Source organism: Castor canadensis, chromosome 12 (genome assembly GCF_047511655.1).
Source record: "Castor canadensis chromosome 12, mCasCan1.hap1v2, whole genome shotgun sequence".
Classification (NCBI taxonomy): Eukaryota; Metazoa; Chordata; class Mammalia; order Rodentia; family Castoridae; genus Castor; species Castor canadensis.
Genome location: NC_133397.1, coordinates 76,121,799 through 76,142,614, shown reverse-complemented (window position 1 = coordinate 76,142,614; position 20,816 = coordinate 76,121,799). Strand labels below are relative to the sequence as shown.

At 40.3% G+C, this 20,816-nt stretch overlaps 1 protein-coding gene across 5 annotated transcripts in view; it reads right to left on the bottom strand.

Moving 5' to 3' along the window:
* Nucleotides 1-1,459: 1,459 nt before the first annotated feature.
* The window catches only part of Kdm3a (lysine demethylase 3A), a 51,138-nt gene continuing 31,781 nt past the window's right edge, over nucleotides 1,460-20,816 (bottom strand). For all 5 annotated transcript variants that reach the window (XM_020178376.2, XM_020178375.2, XM_074050143.1 and 2 more), the window contains 15 exons: nucleotides 19,966-20,180; nucleotides 17,037-17,189; nucleotides 16,801-16,896; nucleotides 16,359-16,486; nucleotides 15,026-15,221; nucleotides 13,341-13,513; nucleotides 12,790-13,026; nucleotides 10,784-10,955; nucleotides 10,003-10,090; nucleotides 8,700-8,830; nucleotides 5,185-5,304; nucleotides 4,878-5,017; nucleotides 3,566-3,742; nucleotides 3,351-3,485; nucleotides 1,460-2,147 (listed from right to left, as the gene is read on the bottom strand). In XM_020178376.2, the coding sequence (XP_020033965.1) occupies nucleotides 2,067-2,147; nucleotides 3,351-3,485; nucleotides 3,566-3,742; nucleotides 4,878-5,017; nucleotides 5,185-5,304; nucleotides 8,700-8,830; nucleotides 10,003-10,090; nucleotides 10,784-10,955; nucleotides 12,790-13,026; nucleotides 13,341-13,513; nucleotides 15,026-15,221; nucleotides 16,359-16,486; nucleotides 16,801-16,896; nucleotides 17,037-17,189; nucleotides 19,966-20,180 (2,242 nt within the window). In that variant the 3' untranslated portion in view covers nucleotides 1,460-2,066. The remainder of the gene's footprint in view (nucleotides 2,148-3,350; nucleotides 3,486-3,565; nucleotides 3,743-4,877; nucleotides 5,018-5,184; nucleotides 5,305-8,699; nucleotides 8,831-10,002; nucleotides 10,091-10,783; nucleotides 10,956-12,789; nucleotides 13,027-13,340; nucleotides 13,514-15,025; nucleotides 15,222-16,358; nucleotides 16,487-16,800; nucleotides 16,897-17,036; nucleotides 17,190-19,965; nucleotides 20,181-20,816) is intronic.

Sequence of the window (20,816 nt, the reverse complement as noted above, 5' to 3'; positions counted from 1 at the left end):
CACTGTTACTGCTGAGAAGTCAACTTGGAGCCTGTCACTTCTTTGAAGATCATGTGCCCTACCCCCCAGCCCACTGGGCTACTTTCAAGAACCTACAGACGCTCTTCAACCTAGGATGCTAAACTTGTAATAAAGTGAAGCTATCTGCAAGTCCAAAATGCATACAACACCGTTAGATATCCTAGCTTGGCAACACAGCACACCACATACAATCAGGCACAGCTGACTGAAAGCTATCTGGCTGTTGCTGCCCAAGAGACTATCATATCATATACTACTAGCCCAGGAGTAGATCAAAATTCTAAATTCCAAACAGTTTCTACTGAATGGCTATCAGTTTTGTACCATTATAAAGTTGAAATGTTAAGCTGGACCACTGTAAGTAGGGATAATTTTCGGTATTGTGTTGTTTTAATGTATTACTATATACCACACAGCTGTGTATTTTTAGATTTATCCTTCTGATGACATGGCATCAGTACTGGAGAACTCTCAGATGTCTCTGGTATCAGCCTTCCTCCAATCCCAGTTCCTTCAGCACTGTCACTAATTACCCAATTCATAGAACTTTTTACTACTGTCTATTTCATATGTTAAATTTCTAATTTCCATATTTTCTATATGCTTCTTTAAATGTACAAATATTTTGGAATAAGTACTGGATCATTCTAGAATCTAATCTTTCCAAGTCTGACAACTTGAAGGTTCTTTCACATGCTTACGGTGGGGCTTTTTGTTTAAATAAATTTGATTGTGAACAACTGTCTAATAATTAATTATCTGTGGGACTCCTTTGAAGCCTAGCCTGAGAGGATCCCAGCTCTCTTAGTCTTCTGGCTCAGTGGATTTCTAAGCAACAGTACAAATTCTAGATCCAAATCTGAATACAGGTGCTTCTAAGTTAAGGAAAACTTTTCCCACACATTCAAAAATTCATCCATTTTATGTTTTGTTTTCAAAGCAGCTGGCAGCAGATGGGGATCCTGACCTACTCAGCCCACAGATGAACTAACAACCAAACTCTATGCCACTGCTTGACAAGTGAATTCCTTTTATTACAGCTGTAATCGCTTAGGAGAGCCAGCAGCTACAGAAAGGTAGCTTCATTTTTAAATTGAATTTTTCTCCATCATAGAGATGAGTATTTTAGGTGCAACTATTATAAAACTTAAAATAATTTATTTTCTCCTTTTGTTTTTTTCTGTTTTTTTGGTGGGGCTGGGGTTTGAACTCAGGGCTTCATTTCTAAATTTAATTGATGTTGCTTTGCAAAATCACGACAAGGTTTCCACTTGGCTGGGGAGAAATTTCTATGTCAGCATTATATAAGTCACTAAGAAATTCACTACAGTATCTAATTTCGTTGCTTTTAAGGTTCCTGCACCAGTCTTTAAAACCTGCATTTGATGAAAGGTGTGTTCAATCCACAGCCAGAGAATGTGAATGAACCGAGCCAAAGTATTTTATGAATATTTTAATGCAAAATGCTTAACACTTAAAATTAGCAAAGCTTCATTTTAAATTAAAACTCCATTTAACTAAAGATGGTTAACCCCAAGAATTGTACAGTAGCTGACTTCTGCTGTGTAACGCCAATCCTATGCAATACAGTAAGAACTGCACTATTAGCTGTCACTTCCTCCATCACTGTTCTGGACCCTAACAGGTGGGGGACGGTGCTTAGACAGACATGAAACAAAAAAAGTCAAATAAACTGCGCAGTAATTCCTAAGTTATAAACTCATTTAACTAAGCTGTCCAAACAGCTGGGGAATAACTGCAGGTATTGTTCCAGAGCTGATAAGAGGTTTTGTTTTTACAGCTTGGTAAAAGATCTGCACTAGGTAAGAAGTCACAGTATAAGGATGCATGGTCTGTAAATAGTTACTACATATACACACTTAGTGTCTGTAAACACTAGAAATATACATTAGACAGAGTACCCTCACAAGTCGGGTATAGTTTAAAAAAGAAGATGAGGTAACATGGATCTCAAAGTCCACAGGAATCCTGCCTGAAGAGTTTGAACAGCTGCCAATAATTCATTTCCAATGTGCAGGGAGGGATTAAGGTCTGCCAAAACTAGACTCACTGGCTTTCAGCATAGCAACTGCATCTTTCACTGCATGGTAGATAACATTCTTCACCTAAAAGAAGGGAAGAAAAGGTGGACTGCTTTACCATTAAATCAAAAATCGGTCCCTAAGAAGAGCTCACCACCACCATCAATTTTATTACTTCTCTCAGAATTTAAAAGTCAATATTCAACATGAAATGCCAATACCGGAAAGGGCCCCAGGCTTCTTCAGACCAGTATTTCACACATATTTAAAGCCCATGTCTCTGGAGAACTTAAAAGCTCATTTCCTCCCTTTTATAGGTTTTGATGCTATGTGGCCCTGGTGAGTACAAGGAGATTTTACAGAGTTTATATATTTCTTTAATTTTTCCAAACATGAAGTGATATTATATAATTCACTAATTTTCTTTGAGGGGGGAGGGGATGGTTCTTTTGTTTAGAGACATCTCACTATGTAGCCCAGGCTGGCCTCCAACTCATGAGCCTCCCAAGTCACTGGGATTACACCCAGTTTACACAATTCACCTTTTTTGGGGGGTAGGGGGTGATACTGGGACTTGAACTCAAGGCCTTATGCTTGGTAGCTAGTATCTGGAACCATACCTTCAAGCCCTTTTTGCTTTAGTTATGATGTGATATCGCTAACTTTTTGCCCTGACTGACCTTGGACCATGATCTTCTAATTTCCTCTCGAGTAGCTGGGATTATAGTGTGGGCATGCCACTACATCTGGCTGCATGAAAATGTTTTAAAATACCACCATTTTGATCTTTGCTCAACCTATAGCTGATGTGAACAAAGCAAGCACTAAACATCAAGCCTTGTATTCAAGACCCCGACTGGTGACAGTATTAAAACTTGGAGGTAGAGGTGTGGCTTAAGCAGCAGAGTCTCTGCCTAACAAGTGCAAAGTCTTGAGTTCAGAGAGAGTCTAAATGGTATTAAACCAAGGCAAGGTTCCCCTAAGTTCGTTCCTCTTTCACTTAGGGAGACAGCAGAACTAGACATACTTTTTCTTTTTTTTTGAGACAGGGTTTCTCTATGTAGCCCAAACTGGCCTTAAACTTGTGTTCCTCCTGCCTCAGCCTCCACAGTGCAGGGATCACAGGCATGCACCACGACACCTGGCTCTTAGTACTAAATATAAAGATAATTCATCAACTTACTATTCCAATTATAATATAGCCTAGTTCACCGACCCTTTCTATAAGGTCACTAATGTGCCACAAAGCCAAGAGCAACAAATGCCAGGAATCAGTGCTATTTTTACCTGCAATTTATCTTCATGGTTGGTATGTGTCTGTGACAGATAACGGAATTCCTGAGTAAGCCAGAAGCAATGTTTAACGTGCTCTGGAGACACAAAGTCTTCAGCCACTTTGATACAGCTGTACAAGTTATGAACCTGAAAAACACCAAGCCCATCTGTAACAAACTCCAAAAGTCCACAGTAGAAAAACAATGTTGTAAAGTAATGGTTCTTACCTGATGTGGAGCTCCTGCTGGGATAAACACCACATCCCCAAGAAACTGTACAATAGCCCAGCCTTGCACTCCATACTCTTGATGAAGACGCTTTCTTAGTGACCGGTCTAAATACCAGCTCTGATCATGAATAGGATCGTGGTCTGCTGGGTTTTCTTGACCTTGCTCCTCTGATACCTAGGGTACATTCGAATTAGCATGCAACTCAGCAACATGAGGGCATTTTTCTCCACTGGACAGTGGTGGTGGTCAGTAAACGTCCAGCCTTCTTCAACTTAAATGTGGCCATTAGCAGAAAAAGGAAAGCAGTACTCAAAGACACTGAGTAAAACAAGAGAAGACATGTTCTGCCTGCTGTCACATCTTATAAACTGTGATTGGTAATCTCTGCATACTTTTGTAAATGTAGACAATATTTTTGGCTAGACTTTTAAGCACAGGGTACACTCAAGCTCCCTAAGAGCCTGCAGTTGTTTAAGTCATGTATTTACTTAACAATCTGAGCTATGAAACAGTCCCAAAGATGGCTGTAGATTTAACTTGTTTACTGTAGACATACTATCTGACAAAGGACATTCACAGTATGACACTATCATGGGAACAATATGGTGACCAGTAGGTTTTCTGGACGTGTCAAATGATCTTTAGCTAGAAACACCTTAATTCCAACAACTGCATATGAAAAATCTACTTGTTGCCAGGCAATGAGTTAGGAGTATTCACATCCATGCCTTACAAATATATTAGTCAAAGACCCCTGGTTGCAACCAGCAGCCTCTGCACTGACCAAGTGTAAAAGTGAGTAAGTTCCAGTGGTCTAGAATTACTATGTAGTGCCCCTGCTGAACAACCTGCCAAATGCAGGGGGAACCTAGACTCTCCCAAATTTCTGCAATCCCCTATTAATGACCACAAGCACAAGTAGGACCTCTCACTAAGCCAGAGTAACAAAGCCTGAGTAACTCACTCAACATGAATGCTTGGGGCCAAGATTTGATAGGTGAACTTCTGAACTCAGATTTTCAAGGCAAAAAAAAAAAACAAAAAAAAAAACCCAGATGCTAGGAGATAATCAAATGAACAAACTTGAAGGTAGAGAATAAAAATCTCCAAGTGAACTCTATTAAAAAACACATAAAAGACAAAGCCTCTTCTTTTTAGAAGCGCAGCCCTAATCTTCTAAAATCCTTGTTTCTTAGCAACCACTGTCAGCCTATCCAATCTGACATGCTCATTGGTTCACGACATGTAGCATTTTATAATACCACTATTCTTATGCCTCTCCTCAAGTGCCACAGGGTAAGGAACACACCTTTTTAAGGAATTCTCTTATCTTCTCTGTGTCCTTAGCCGCATAAATGTGCCAGAGGGCTCCTGGTTTCTCTTTTCCTTCAATAAATCGTTTTATTGTGAGTTCATCAGAATCTCCGTCTTGGATGGTTTTAAGGACTTCTAGAGCAATAGAAAGCAATTATCAGACAATAGGCCCTGGGGCTCAGGTAGTAAGCCCCACTGCTATTTTTTTTTTTTTTAACCTGGAAGTCTGGGGGCTCAGGGCCTTACACTTGCTAGGCAAGTGCTCTACCAAAGTAAGCCCACTTTTATGCTTGACATCCTACCTTCTTCTTGCTCACACTGTCCTTTGGGAATTCCCACATAAACCATAACATTAGCTGCATCAGATACATCTAAATGAAGATTCGTTGTTCCATATTTCCTATCTTCTGGAGTGATCAATCCTGCAAAAATAAAATGCCTTAAATTTACTTAAGGCAACAAATAAATGCTGCCTTAAATCTTTTCTTCTTCAAGAAATTATTAAATATTATTAAAATTATTAAAATAATATTCTATTCTTTCAACTTTGAAAGACAACAAACTTATCAAATATTTAATTACAACAATAAAAAACAACTATTCCTAAGACTTCTGTTTCTAGCAACAGGTCCCTGAATATCCTTCTGCTAAGAACAACTACAAATTCTGGATGAAATTGTAAAAAAAAAAAAAAAGGGGGGGGGGCGGCAGGGGAGGGACTTGGAGCATGGGAATACTTGGAACCAAATATTAGAAAGGAGGAAATGAAAGTGGTCAATCTGACTCCTGAAGCTAGGACTTTCTAAAAGAGCATCTGCTTAACCAGGTGAGCACAGGTTCTGGTTGTCATAGCCGAGGAAGACTCCAGGGCAGGAGACGTCAGTCAAGGTCCACTCAAGTCTATTACATACAACATAAAGCTGGGACCTGAAATGGCTATACTCAGTAGAAGATGGAATGGTGCCCAATGAGTCACAGTGTGAGGTCCCCTCCAGTTTTCAGAGTTTATATTTCTAACTCCTTATATGGGAGAAGGTTCATCTTACTCAATGGTCACCCTGGATGGCCCATTCTTGACAAGAATACTGCTTGTCACACTTGGCAGCAGAGGGAAGCACACCTTAAAGGGGCCATGAGAGGCCATGTTCTGACCAGCCAGCCTCTGAAAAGGGCTAAACTGTCTGGAGGACTTCATCTGTGGCTTCAATGCAACTGACATTTCTGAGAGGCTACACTTAGGAGAGGGTGCCTCATTGGGCTGACCTGAGACCAGAGCCTTAGGGTCCTGTTAAACTTTGCTTTGTTTCCAATTTGCTGAAATACTGACTCTAGGAGTAGGTAAAGCGTTAGGTGTTAGGGTGAAATCATACATTATATAAGATATGCTTGAAAATGATAAAGAGAAAGATAGAGGGAAGAGATAATGAAGCAATTATAGCAAAAAGTTGACGGCTGTTTGCACCCTTTTCACAACAGAGGTGTACACTAACCTTATGTGCATGATAGCATTCTCCACTGATGTCACATACAGGTATCTGTGCTTATAGAAATTGTGTGGCTGTCTAGGGTGTATATATGTATATATATATATATATATATATATATATATATATGAGTAATTCTAGTAGACTCACAGCTAGTATGTATCTATCTGGAAGATGCTTCATAGCAATAAGTGTAAAATCTTGGGGAAAAAAGCAATTAACATGTTAGAAATAAAATGAAAGTTATATATGACAGCATGAATATAGAAAGTGATTCTACTTATATAACGCTCAGAGACAGATTAAAAATAAAAACATTGTGCAAGAATATGTATATATTCCCATATATACATATGTACATTTTCCCATATGTATATATATGGGAAAAAATGTATGGTAGAGAATGGTGAGCACAAACTTTAGGACAGAAGTGAAGATTAAGAGCAAGAGATAGGGATGGAGCAGGGAGGAAAAGAGGGAGAAGAGCAGTCTCAAAGGCCTGCCAGGGACAGCTGGCTAATTTGGCTCGTGCTACACTGAATAAAATAAGAGCTATGCATAATGAAGGAAACAAATCCTACCCAGCCATTGGCCCAAAGTCCACCTGATCCCAGCCACATTACTGCAAAATGATACAACTAGACTAATCTGAGGGAGCCTGAACTGAGATGGAACCCAGACTGTAATAACACAAATCAAAGGAAAGGATTCCCAAAATATAATTATGTCAGAGAAAAAGCTTTCACAGAGTAACACTGCCACCTATCTAGTAGTGTCTAGCAGGAAAAGACCCACCTGCTACCAAGCTGTTCAAACCAAGCAGACCATTTATTCTGAAAATTTTTCAGGTATCTTCTCTACCCTAGACAGCCACACAATTTCTATAAGCACAGATACCTGTATGTGACATCAGTGGAGAATGCTATCATGCACATGAGGTTAGTGTACACCTCTGTTGTGAAAAGGGTGCACGAGATCCTTGCCATTCAGCTCCTTTGCTTGGGCTCTGAAGGGCATGAGGGAAGGAAGCCTGGCTAGAGAGCATGCTGTAGGCTCACACCACGTGCAGGGTTCACTACCTTAGAAGCAGGGACTAGGCAAAGGGACTTCTGCCTTTCATGGTTTCTCTCCTATACACCATTTCCCACGTGACCCTGGCAAACTAACTCTCTTGAGAAACACTCCTCTCTGAGAATGTTCCCCAACTACACTGCCAGTGGTTCCCTAGGCTGACTCAACCATAACTATGGGTCTGTGGCTGCCCTCCCCAGCTCATCCTCCCCACAACTGTCTCAGGAGCACTGGGCAAAGATACCAACATACCCTGTTCTCTTTGAACAGGGTTGCCTATGGTCTAAGAGACGAATTGGAAGATGACATAGCAGTAATTATGGGAGGAGGAAGTAAGAAGTAATTACCAAGTGGACTGGAAAAATGACAGCCAAACAGTATAAAAAAGAAAATGAAGTTCACTGAAAGACTCAAAACAACTGGAAATTCATTCAACAATAACCTGGTAAATGACCAACTTTAATTCAATCCCAATTAGAGATGTCACTTTAAAACTGGTTGAGGCCAGGTGGAGTGATGCATGTCTATAATCCTAGCAGTTGGGAGACTGAAACAGAATATCTCAAGTCCAAGACCACCTGGGCTATACAACAGCAAGTTCAAGGCCAGCTTGAGCTAAGCCAGACCCTGTCTCAAAAAACAAAACACACAAATAACAAAAAAATAAATTAGTAGAGGTCACAGTAATGGTGAAAGAAAATCCTGGAAACTATAGAAACCAATCTTTACCCCAAGTAATACTACCTATTAGACAGTTTAGTGAGTAATGTCCAAACAAGAAAATAAAAACTGGGTTGCTAAGTGGCTCAAGTGGCAGAGCACCTGCCTATCAGGTATGAGACCCTGAGTTCAAATGGAGTACCACATAAAAAAAAAAAAAAAAAGGAAAGGAAAGCATCTATCAACTGAAACAAAACACTACATTTGAGGACAACAGATGTTAAAACTGCTAGAATGCTAGATTTACCTCCATGTCCATCAACACTGAAATGATTAAGCAAGGTGAAGATTCTACAATATAAAATTAGGCATAAAAAAGAGAAAAACACATTACATATGCCCTACACCTGCAGCTATGTAAAGGAAGTATGACCAACCATGTGACCAAGGAATGAAAGGAAATGGGCAAGAATGAAGGTGGGTGACATGTTAAGTGTTAGTGCCTTTCCCACCTCTCCATCCCTTAAAACCAACTTTCCAAACATCTTGACTTAATTTTATTTCCATTAAAAACTTTTAAAAATTAGCCACTTCCTGCTTACCATAAGCATTGTACATCTTGGGACCCAGATCTGGCCGAACAAAGTAGTTTGGCAGTCTAGAAGCCAAGTTCAGTTTGCCATCTCGCCTTGTGTACTCGGGCAGTGGAATGTTGGCCATCAGGTCATCAAATCTAGAAGACAGGAATTTGCAAAATAAGCTTGATTTTCTAATTTATTATTGTATGACTTGTTCTGTTCCTTCCATACCAAAAGAAACAAATATATCTGTCATCATGAAGATGGAGCTAGCTATCATTAATATTTATGATTAGAACTGTAATAGTAATGAACAAAGAGATTCTCTCCTATGTCACATAAATGAGCCCAAATGACCTGGAATATTTCAGACAAAATAACCTAAGTAATAACTTCCTGATAAGACCTAGCACTCAAGGGGCTGAGGGGAGAGGGGGTAGGCGCACGCCTATAATCTCAGCTACTCAGGAGGTGGAAACTGAGAGGACCAAATTTGGAAGCCAGCCTGAGCAAAAATTAGCAAGATTTCATCCAATCAATAAAACTGGGAATGGTAGCACACACCTGTCATTTCAGTTACTCAGTAGACATAAATGGGAGAACTGCAGTCCAGGCTGTTAAGGGCAAAAACACAAGACCCTACCTGAAAAGTAACTAGAGTAAAAAGGTTTGGGCACTTGGCTCAACTGAGAGGGCTTGTCTAGCAAGTTCAAGGCCCCAAGTTGGAACCCCAGTACCGCTACAACAAAAACAAAAAGTGATAATATATAATACACTGTTTTTCAGTTGTGAGGCTCCTTATCAAGGGTTCAAGCTCAACTCAGTAAAATGGATGTACAGATTCAGACGTCTGGTTGGAACACTGAACCCACGACAATCTGCAAATGGCCTGCAAAGTCTAAGTCAACCTCTTTTCTGGCAGAGCACTTCCACAGAAAAATGTGTGGAGCTTTCATTAGCCAGCCAGATTTAAGTCATTCTCTTACCCCATTTAAAAATATATGTGTCTTTAGCTGGGCACCAATAGCTCACACCTGTAATCCTAGCTACTCAGGAGGCAAAGATCCGGAGGATTAAGGTTTGAAGCCAGCCTGGGCAGACAGTTCGTGAGGCCCTATCTCAAAAACCCATCACAAAAAAGGGCTGGTGGAGTGGCTCAAGGTGTAGGTCCTGAGTTCAAACCCCAGTACGGCAAAAATAAATAAGTAAATCCAATAAAATAATGAAACTTCCATATTTCCCTAAAACTATTTTCCCAATAGCTCAAAGAATAATTTAGCTTACCAAGCCAAGGGTAGCATCATCTCTCTCCACTTTTATGACATACCTGGAAGGCATCATGTCTCTAAAATCTTCTCCTGGTGGCCAGTCCTTAAGTTTCAATACCATTGGTTCTTTTTCATTTTTCAAACGATCTGAAAGGTAACCAGAGTAAATGATTGTTACTCATAACTCAGACCCCAAAAAATGACAAATCAGCATTTTATGCTTTAACAATGCAAACAAAATGTATTTAATCTCTACAGAGTTTTCATGACATAATTCATTTAGTATACAAATATTGTTTTTCTTTAATATCCCTCTCCTGCCAGTTGCCAACCCTTTCATCCCTACAGCATCAAGAAATCAATTTGTACCCTGGAGATAGTAAAATAAAGATCACTAAGCTATACCAGAGTCCCGTCTGTAGATTGAAATCCGGCCACTTCCTTGGGTACACTACACAAAGGTGGTGTTTCAGAACCCTCACAGGTTCTGTCTGTTCCTCCTATTCTGTGTTCCAGAAGCAACACACTGTTCCCTAACCACAGCATTACACTTCAACAATCAAAACCCACAGGAGTTTAAACCCAACTTTCTGGGGCAGCATTAAATAGCAATGACTTGTTTTTCTCAGAAAGACTGAGACCACCAATGTTCTAGGAACAAAGACCAGCAAGGCCCACTCCTCCTCTCTTCTGGATGATAGACACCAGGTTTAGTCAGAATTCTTTTCTTGTACTAGAACTAGTACCTGTTTCAGATAATGCCTCAGTTTAAAGCTGCTGCTATTCCTATGTCCCCTCCTTCCACATCCTCAAACCCTTTGCAAAATCTTTAATACATACTGGGAACATCTTCAAATCCATCCCAGAAGTCTCCCACTGTGGCTCCTGTGATGATTTCATTGGTCCTACAATTAACTAGATCCACTTCCTGCTCACCAAACTCTTTCCTGAAGGATTCGGGTTTCCAAAGTTCGGTGTTCAATTTATGATGTACTCCTGACACCATTACTGGCTAAAAAAGGAGAAAGGAGACTTTAGTCTGAATGCCCCCAGCTCTGTCCAGGTCACAGGCAGCCCCTTTGTCAAGCTGCTGCTGGTTTGTTTCTGTATGGTTGGTCCACATAGTCTCAGTTGGCGATGTGATGGCTTAGTTCCCTGAGCTTCTGAAGCAGTTTTAATCCTCATTATTCATCTGCTGCACATCCTGCTCTCAAACCAGATTACTAGTAAGCTTCTAGATGAAGGATTACCCTTCTGATCTGGATCCTATTATTCATATGATACCAATGGCTGTCACAGTCCAGAGCCAGGGAGGGGATGTAAAGGAGACAGGGTTACCAGGAGAGTCCTGTCAAAAGATGGTGCTCCAGACAGCAATATGGATCTGAGATTGTCCGTTCTTGGTTGTCCAAGACAAACCACAAACCTGAGCTTTATGTTAAATAGTCTGCCTTTAAAATACTAACAAAGGGCTGGCAGAGTGACTCCCGTGGTAGGGAGCTTGCCTAGCAAAAGTGAAGGTGAGTTCAAATCCCAGTGCCACAATAAATAAATAAATAAATTCACACAAACAAACCTGGCAACAGTTTAATATGTCTTACATTTGCATATATGACATTACATAATGTAAACAAAACCTTCAGTTTTACCTATCATCTTAAAAGCCTCTATGTGTCTATGATTATAATCAAATCCTATTAGTATACAAGACCTGAAAAAACATTTCCAGAGTGTTTTGTTGTTGTTAAACACATTTTTTTTTTAATCTGACACTTCCCCCAAATTCTTGTCCAAGAGCAAAGTGTTCCTTTAGTGAGGACCTATTTGGCTAAAAAGAAAAGTTAAAGATCTAGAAAACAGAACCAAAACCAAACAAAGCAAAGCACAGACATGTGCCTATAAGACATCTTCTAAATAAATAAACCACAACTTAAGATTCAATACTGTCTTTTAACACTGGCACCTTGGGGGACACACCAATTCTGATTCCAAGATGACTACCACATGGCTCCAACCCACCTAGAACTGCCTTCAGCAGTGTTTAATTCATGGAAGGGGATGCATGATTTTTTACTGTATTTTGTCTAATCCTCCAAGCACCACTAATCTCTTAGTCACACTCTCACTTCCCCTATTGGGGTCTACCACACAGACTCACTAAGTATGTCTCATTAAAAACAACAAAACCCAAAAAAACCCAAAGATGGGTCGGACATGGTGGTTGATGCCCGTAATCCCAGCTACTCAGGAATTTGAGATGGGAGTCCATGGCAAGCCAGGACAAAAAGTTCAAGATCATATCTGAAAAACTGAAAACAGAAAGGATTAGGGCATGGCTCAAGTGGCAGAGCTCTTGCCTAGCAAGTATGAGGACCTGAGTTCAATCTCAAGTACCACAAACCAAAACAAAAATCTCAAGAATGGCTGGCTGGAAGCACCTCACTGGGAAAGACTCAGGAAAGTTCGCTGCACAAAGTAAAACTCACACCTGGCCTCATTAGATCCACCCTGAACAATTTTTTTAATTGGGACTGAAGATTTGAACTCAAAGCTTTGAATGCAGGCTAGAGTGCTTGAGCCACACCTCTTGTCCATTTTGCTCTGGTTATTTTGGAGATGCGGTCTCAAAAACTATCTGCCCAGGCTGGCCTCAAAATGCAATCCTCCTGATCTCAGCCTCCCAAGTAGCTAGCATTTCAGACCTGAGCCACTAAACAAGTAAGTATAAAACCAGGAGGTAAAGGAAACTCCACTGGGGGTGGAGGAGTTGGGATGGGGTTGTCAGAAGTCTGCCAAATGAACAAAGGAGGAGTTGAATTGGGCCAGAGAGCAGAGACCCATATTACCTGCCCTTGTTTCCAGCACTCCCGAAAGACATTCCAGTTGCTCTTATTATTGGGATCTTGCAAGCACAGCAAGCGATTATCACACAGCCAGTAGTGAGGAGTGTCAAAGCCCAAAATACTGGGCTTGATCGTCAGTCCTTGAGGCCTCTTAGACAAATCAGAGGAAGTCTTATTTTGCACCAAAGAGGCGAAGATGTCATCAAGGATTTTTGGCGTATTCTTGAGCCCATTTTCTGTCTGAATTTGAGAAAAAACACAAGTCTTCAATATGTCATTCCCTACCACAGAAGCCCATTCCTATAGTGGTAGGATGAGTGCACATTACATATCCAGGAGAGTCCAATCCAGAACTCAAGGCAGGAAAAAAACCTAACAGTATATATAGTAATGGAGCCCACCATTACTGTGGCCTATGATGCCCACCTGTCCATGATTGTAAACATGTGGCTCATGTCCTTCCTCCTACTTTACATTTCAGTTTTCATCATCTTCCTAATCTGTCTCTATGCACCTTTACCAGGTGGGACGCAAATAATAAAACAAATGCATACCTTTGCTGTAGAGGAATTCAAGAGGTTTCGGAGGAAACCAGAACTGTTGTTGCTTACAGGTGTCAAAATTGTGCTGTTAAAGGTGTGGAGGACTGTGCTAGATTTGCTCAGAGGGGGAAGGGGTGGAAGGCATTTGATTTCATTCTTTAAAACTGGCATCGTTGGTTGTTTTTCTAAAACAAAACACAGAGCATCCAGACTGAAAAGCATTCCAAAAGGCACATCCTTTAAAAGTCATCTATTAACAGAATTATTTTAGAATTTGATTTTCATTTCCTAGAACCAAAAAATTTAAGGGGATAAATACAAATGGCATTATTTAGTTAGGTAAGGATTCTGAATTGATGTTAAAACAGTATCCAATATTCAGTTGAAACTATGGTGAATGGTGTTTTTTAAACCTGTATTTTCTGTTTGTTTCTGGTATACAAAACACAACGGACTTTTTGTAAGCTGACCTTATAGTTAGCAAACTTGACAGATGCTTTGTAAATGTAGATTCTTTTGGATTTTTCACATGTACTGCCTTTAAGTATGGACAGGTTTTATCTTTCTCTCCCTGTATCTTTTCTTTTCTTTTTAGCCTTATTGCACTGGCCAAGACTTTCAGTATAATGCTTAATACAGTAGTGTTAAGAGGAATCCTTGACCCATTCCTAAACACAGAAACTGTCGAAACAACGTGAGGGCTAGTGGAGCAGCAAGCCTGCCTAGCAAGCATGAGACCGAGTTCAAAACTGAGTACTGTCAAAAAAAAAAAGAAATAGTCCAAGCTATCTTGGAAATAGTCCAAGATCCTTTGGCTGAGGCAAGAGGATCCCTCAGAGCCTAAGATTTCAAGGCCAGCTTGGGTCCAAAAAAAAAAAAGAGAAAAGAAAATTGAGCCATCATTTATGATGTTTGCTTTGTTTTGTTTTTGAGAATTTCTTAAGGACGTTCCCTTCTATTGTTAATTTCAGAATTTTATTTTTGTTTTTGATTTTTTTTTTCTTTTTTAGTAACTAGGGACTGAACCCAAAGCCTCAAGTTTGGTAGGCAAGTGTTCTACCACTTGAACTACAGCACCAGTCCAATTTCAGTTTTACAAAAATAATAACTAGGTATTAAACTTTACATACTGTTTCTCTGCTTCTTATCAAAGGATTTTCTTTTGAAACTTTTGGATGTTCAACTACACTTACATTTCTGGAAGAATCCTGCTTGGTCATATATATAATTTCTTTATAGTGTTTGCATGAAAGAAATTGACCTACAGTTTTTCTCTTAAGGCAGCACATTCCAATTTAGACAAAACATGAACTATGTACAAAGTAAGGACAGGGATATGAAAAATGACTTATAACAAGTCTCAACGCTGCTCCTCTTGGGGGAGGGAGAGGTCTGGAACTACAGTTTGAACTCAGGGGTTCACACTTGCAAAGCATGTATGTGCTCTACTGCTTGAGCTGCGCCTCCAGTCCGCTGCTCCATTCTTGCCAAACACAACTTCACCAAGAGCTCTACCAGTAGCAATCGTTCTCCTCTTTGGTGCTGCATTTCAAATACACTTTCACTGGTAGCAGGCCCCAGGACAACTTCAGAAACACTTTCCATGACACAGGTCTTCTAACCACTGTCCTCACAGCAAATGAGATTTCCAAGTCCCTCCAGGAATGTACTCAAGTACTCAGGTAGCAAACACTCACCCTTGTTTTCCTTGTTGACATTCCCGCTAGTCAGGTCGGCCAGCCAGTTTAAAGGTGATGTGCTGGCTGGACAGGCAGGCTTCACACTGACAGCTGGCTTGGAGGCTGCTTCCCCACCCACAGCTGCTGGCTCCAACACTGAGGGACTCTGCTGGAGCATGGCACCAAGAGTTGGTTTTTCCCCAGCTAAGGACGTCTGTGGTGCATGTGAAAGGAGAATTATGCAGAAGCTCAAGAATGACACTTTCTTTTCTTGCCTTTCCCCTAATAGTCCACTAGTAGGAAATAACCAAAACAAAGCTACCTAATAAGTAGCCCTGATATCACAATTACAGTAATCCTGTAACAACAGAGCAGAACACTAAGGTATAGAGATTCTCATTTTTTGCTTCCAAGTATTCTAGTGAAAACAAAGTTATGGTAACAACTTAAATACACAAGTTATTTCCCTCTTCACCCCCATACCACCCAGCCTAGGCTTACACATGTCCCTATCACCCCATGTACCACATGGCTTTCAAATGTCCCATCTCCCTGGGAACTTTTCCAGAATCAAGAATATGCAAAGCATGATTGTTGAATTAATAAATAAGGCAGGAAGGAAAGGAAAGGAAAGGTAGGGTTTCAGAAGGAAACAGGATATGGAGAAAGGAAAAATGTTCTTCTAATTAAGCTTTAAAAATGTGATGAGTTCTTAAAAGAACTCAAACATAAACTGAAACTAACTGGAAAAGAGCACACTACTTAGTACTCTGTTATTCATCAGGTACATTTACAAAAGCATGAGGAGGATTGAGGAGGAAAGCATATTCAAGCTCCTGTGGTGATTCCATGCCCCCCTTTACAGGGATGAAGGTGGAAGGAGGAATACAGGATGGGTGTGATGGTAGGGAGCCACCAGAGAAAAGGCATATAGGAATCAAGTGACAGGGACAGAAAAGCTCAGTTCATCATTTCCTTCAACTTCTCGTGAATATTATAGGTAAAATATATTTATTAAAAATGTCCAAAGCTCATCTGAGTAATTTTAATTCTGCAACATGCATGAAAATTTTTTAAAAAAACATATACATGTTAGGCAACAACTTTCTAGAGATTTTTGCTTTTCCAAGGAACAAAAATGTAAAACCTACTAAAAGAAGCCACAGATGAGGTTCACAAAAGTAATATGAGCCATGAGAATGAGTATGTGAACTGACATATGAAATGAATCTCTCTTCCCCCAATGGCAGCTGTCTTTATGTTCCTTTGAAATACACTGACACAAATTCTTGGGTGATTTGAAAATCATATAATAACCATGAGGATGGTAAAACAGCATAAGCAGCAATACCTGTTTTAGGTCTTCCTTTGAAGCTGGCTTTGAAAAGAGTTTGAACTGCCTATTTGAGCAGGGACAATTTGCCTTTATTCCCCATTTTGCTCTTACAGAATGAACAATGTCTCCAACATCATACAGGGCTAAAAGAAATGACAAAGGCAAACATCTGAACAAGGGTGATAGGTACTTTCAACCTCAACCTAACAGCAGGAGCTGACAATTCCCACAGGACTGCTTTTCTCAGCAGCATGATGCTCCATCCCTCCTCTTCATCCTGCCTTCCCTAAATGCACCTTTAAAAAATGCTGCTGAGGCATTATTTGATACACCTCTGGACAACTCACAGAGCATACTAAAATGAGCCTAGTGAGTAATCATACTACACAAAGTAAAAGTAAACTACTAACCCCTGTGAATCAAGATGGGGGAAAAAACCCTGCCCCATGTGAAATACCTTTGCCAGGAATGATCTGTGTGGGCATCAGGTTCTCAGGCTCATGAATTTGACTTTTCACACATCTTAGCCAAGAGAAAGTCTTGTAGGCAGCACCTACAAATAACACACTTTTGTCAACTGTTCTCCATGGACCCTACTGTCCGACTGCTTTCACAAACCCATCAACTGCAAATTAATAACAAGCTTAATTTCAAAGTGTCATGGGGTGAGAGTAGAATCAAGTCAGTTCTCACCCTGCTGGCAATTCTTCCTCTTCATCCGGTAGCAATCCACACACACTCCAAACCCACACCGAGGGCATACCCAGTGCAGGTTGAAGATGGTAGTATCGCACACATCACACATTTCTCGAACACCTTTGACAGCTCGCTTCCAAGCAACCTGTCCTGCAAGAATCAAAAAATCACTTAGTCCTGGGGATGGGAAGGTTTCTGAAATCAAACATGACCAGGTTGGGGGGAGAGAGGAGACCTACATGTGACTAGAATCCCCATTAACTCTGTTCAGCCTCATCACAAACACAGCTTCCTCCATGGAGCTCCCCTGGATTCCCTAAGCACTCCCATCAACTTGCACTAGTACTTCAAACTCACACCTGCTTATGCTGTACATGCTCAGTTATGGCACAGTTCTGCCTCCCAGAGAAGGGTGCACGATGCTCTAGTAGAAGCCCTGTGTGGTTGTGCAGCCATATTACACAACTGGAGCTGGCCACAAGTACCCCACAGCAGCAGCTCCTAGCCTTTTGATCCCTTAGAGAATCTGAAGGCAGCACAGACCAGGCGTTCTCCAAGGGAAAAAAGTTTGCTCATATAAACAAACCCAACAATCAGCATACAGCATCAGGTTATTTACAAATGCCCTCAATCCACTCAGACAACCCCCTGAAAGCGCCCAGGTGTTTAGGGAGCAGCACAGTAACTTAACATGGGCACAACAGTCCAAGGGCAGTTCTATTCCCTTTGGTAAATAGTCAGAAGCTTGATTTTGGCAATGTCAGGAGTGATGCTTGGCGGCACCCAGAACTGACTTGTATTAACTAAACATCCAGAAGACTGAAACTCAAACCATGACTCTGCAAACTAGCTTTTTCTGTTCCAGTGGCTAAGACTGCCAACTGGAGGGAGGGCCTTCCAGGGTTCAGCATATCACTGGATGCCTCGCCTTGACAGAGAGGAGTATCCGATCAGGTGACCACACCAGTTATCAGAGCGCCTTGAAGAGCAGGAACAGAGGGGGGCATTTTTTTTTAAGTCAACAGAAAGCCCAATGCTGCTGACCAGAAGACTCCTTTCAGTCTCTGTGTGTGTGTGTGTTTGTGTGTGTGTGTGTGTGTGTGTGTACACACACATCCTTATCCATGTCTCTCTCTCCCGAACACCACTACATCACTGGGTCAACACTGCCACATCCTCTATCTATGGAAACATTTTCCTAATAAAATTGGTGAGGAATTAATTTTCTTTACAATGAACTTCAGTTTGCACCAAATCACTCCAGTATATTTCACTATAATGGAATAGCTTAGGCACAGTACATAAGAGCTTTAGGCATTTTACAAATGGAGATTTTATGAACTTCATCTTGGTCATCTGGATTAGACTATTTAATCAAACAGTATTCTTAGGTCTTCTCAATACTAGAATCGAAGGGGGAGATCTGTGGGTACAGTGACAACTTTCAATGTCATTCACAGTACTTAGTCTCTCTAATCTCACCAGATTGTCACAGAAGAAAGAGGAATAGAATAATCACAAAGGCACAGAGGAAAAATTTATCAAATCTAAGTCTTCATGGAGGGGAGGAGTTTCTTAATTATGCTTTTAAAAGACAACTATGTGTACTTTCTTCTATATGGAAAAAACTCAACCTTTAGGGGGAAAAAAAAATCCTATCATCTGAAACAGCACTGTTGATTTAGGAGGGATGCAACTAACACATTCCAAAACATTGTCTTTACATTGTAATCATAGATATATCACCATTAGATGTTACTTAAGAAATTTCTTTAAATCTACTACTTTTATCAAATATACTAATAAAGAAACTCTGTATCACTACCGAAAATGGAAAACCTATACCACCTGTCCTATTACAGATTCTTGATTTCTGAGTCTCTGGGATGTGTGTGTGTGTGTCTGTGTGTGTGTGTGTGTGTGTACTAGGCAAGTGCTCTACCACTGAGCTACCCACCCCTCTCTAGGACCCTGATAGAATGGGAGAAATAAAAGTTTCCACTATATCTATATAATAGTATATTTTGTCCTGAAGCTAGTTTTGGTTAGTTTCTGGCAGCTACAACAAAATTCTTAATTGAGTAGTGTGGATGCTTGTATTCAAACATACTTGGTTATACAAAGTCCAAAAATATGTACACCAGAGGAATGGAAAGGCTCACTGTTAACTTTCAATCATTTGGGGAAGATCAGATAATGGAGGAAAACATAATCTTGTATGACAGATGCCCTGTGGTGCTTCTGGCTCAGTATCTCATTTCTACAGCAGGAATTAGTCAAGAAGAGATATGTTATTCTCCCAGACATCCTACCTGGAGATGTCATGAAGGAGGTCTCCTCCTAGGTCACCAACACCAGTACCTGGTGGATTTACTGGGTTGCAAAGCAGGGAAAGAGTGCTCCCAAAGAATGGAGGACTCACCAATGCAGCTAGAAACTCCAAGTAGTCCCTTCAAACTTTGATTCCAAAAGAACTGCTTCCACCTGAGTCAGTTCTCATTCTCATACCTGGACCCAGCCCTGCAGATTTTGACTCAGGAGGTCTAGGATTTGGCCTGTCTATTCTTTCTATAAAATACATTGCTAATTAAGAAACTCCATCTTTCCCCAGGACTGGAAAAAAATAAAAAAAACCTTAGTCTTAAAATAAACCAGTCTGACGAGGTCTCATCCACTTTTGGTGAGCTTTGGCCTTTCTCAACAAAAAAGGAGCTCTACTGCTTTGAAAATGTCTGAAAATAAACCCCGCAGACAGGAGACCAATTCTGATGAAACCAGTTACAAGAGGAAAACTGCAATGTCATTATACCAACATCATCCAGACTTCTGGTGAAAATGAAATCCATGAAACTGGAACTTTTAGGTGTCACTCAGAAACAAAATCAAGTTGCACTCAAAAATCCTACCCCCTAGGAGATGCTCTTACTGTGTGGCTCAATAGTTGACATAGCTTCCTTTTCAGAAATCACCATTTGACAGAAGTGGTCTCCAATGTTGGCCAGGATGTATTTTGCTGTGTCCAAATCAGTCCCTACAACATTTTTGGTCAAAGGCAGCCACAAGCCAATTGCTTCACTGTCGTATTTGTTTGGTGTTAAGAAGCCTTCTACTCTCAACACACCATGTTTGTTGAACTGTAACCTAGAAGTGGGGAAAACACACAAATCTAATTTATATCTTGTAATTACTACACAATAAAAACAATTTCAATCAACAAAATACTTCCTAATTTTCTGTACTCTCCATGGCTAACTATAGTCAATTATTTGACAATGTTGCTAGAAAGATTTTTTTTTTCAAAGAAAGTATATTTTGTCTCAAAAGACAAGCTCAGAGGGATGGGGAGATACATATTTTACACTCAAAAAAATACATATATAATCATACTGCCTCCAGAGAAAACTATTCAACCTACTGAACTTGGGACTTACTAGCAAGGGTAATCACAAGTCACTACAGAAGTAAACTGACAACTATTAGAACATGATAAAAATCTGATCAGGTCTAATTCAACTACTGATTCAAAAATAATGCTCAGCAAGAGAAGTCTTAGTCACTGAAGCCATAACCACATGGACCTGGGAGGCATTCAACACCCAAGAGTGCCCTTGCTTTACATTACAGTGCAAGCTCCCAGAATGAGAGGAGATATCAAGATGAACCTCACATCCTAAAAGTGAAGCGAAAAGCACATAACTTTCTTAGCATTTGCTTTCAATCCTCTGTAACACTTGAGTATTTTTAAATAAGCTACGCATTAGTTTTAATTGTTTGAAA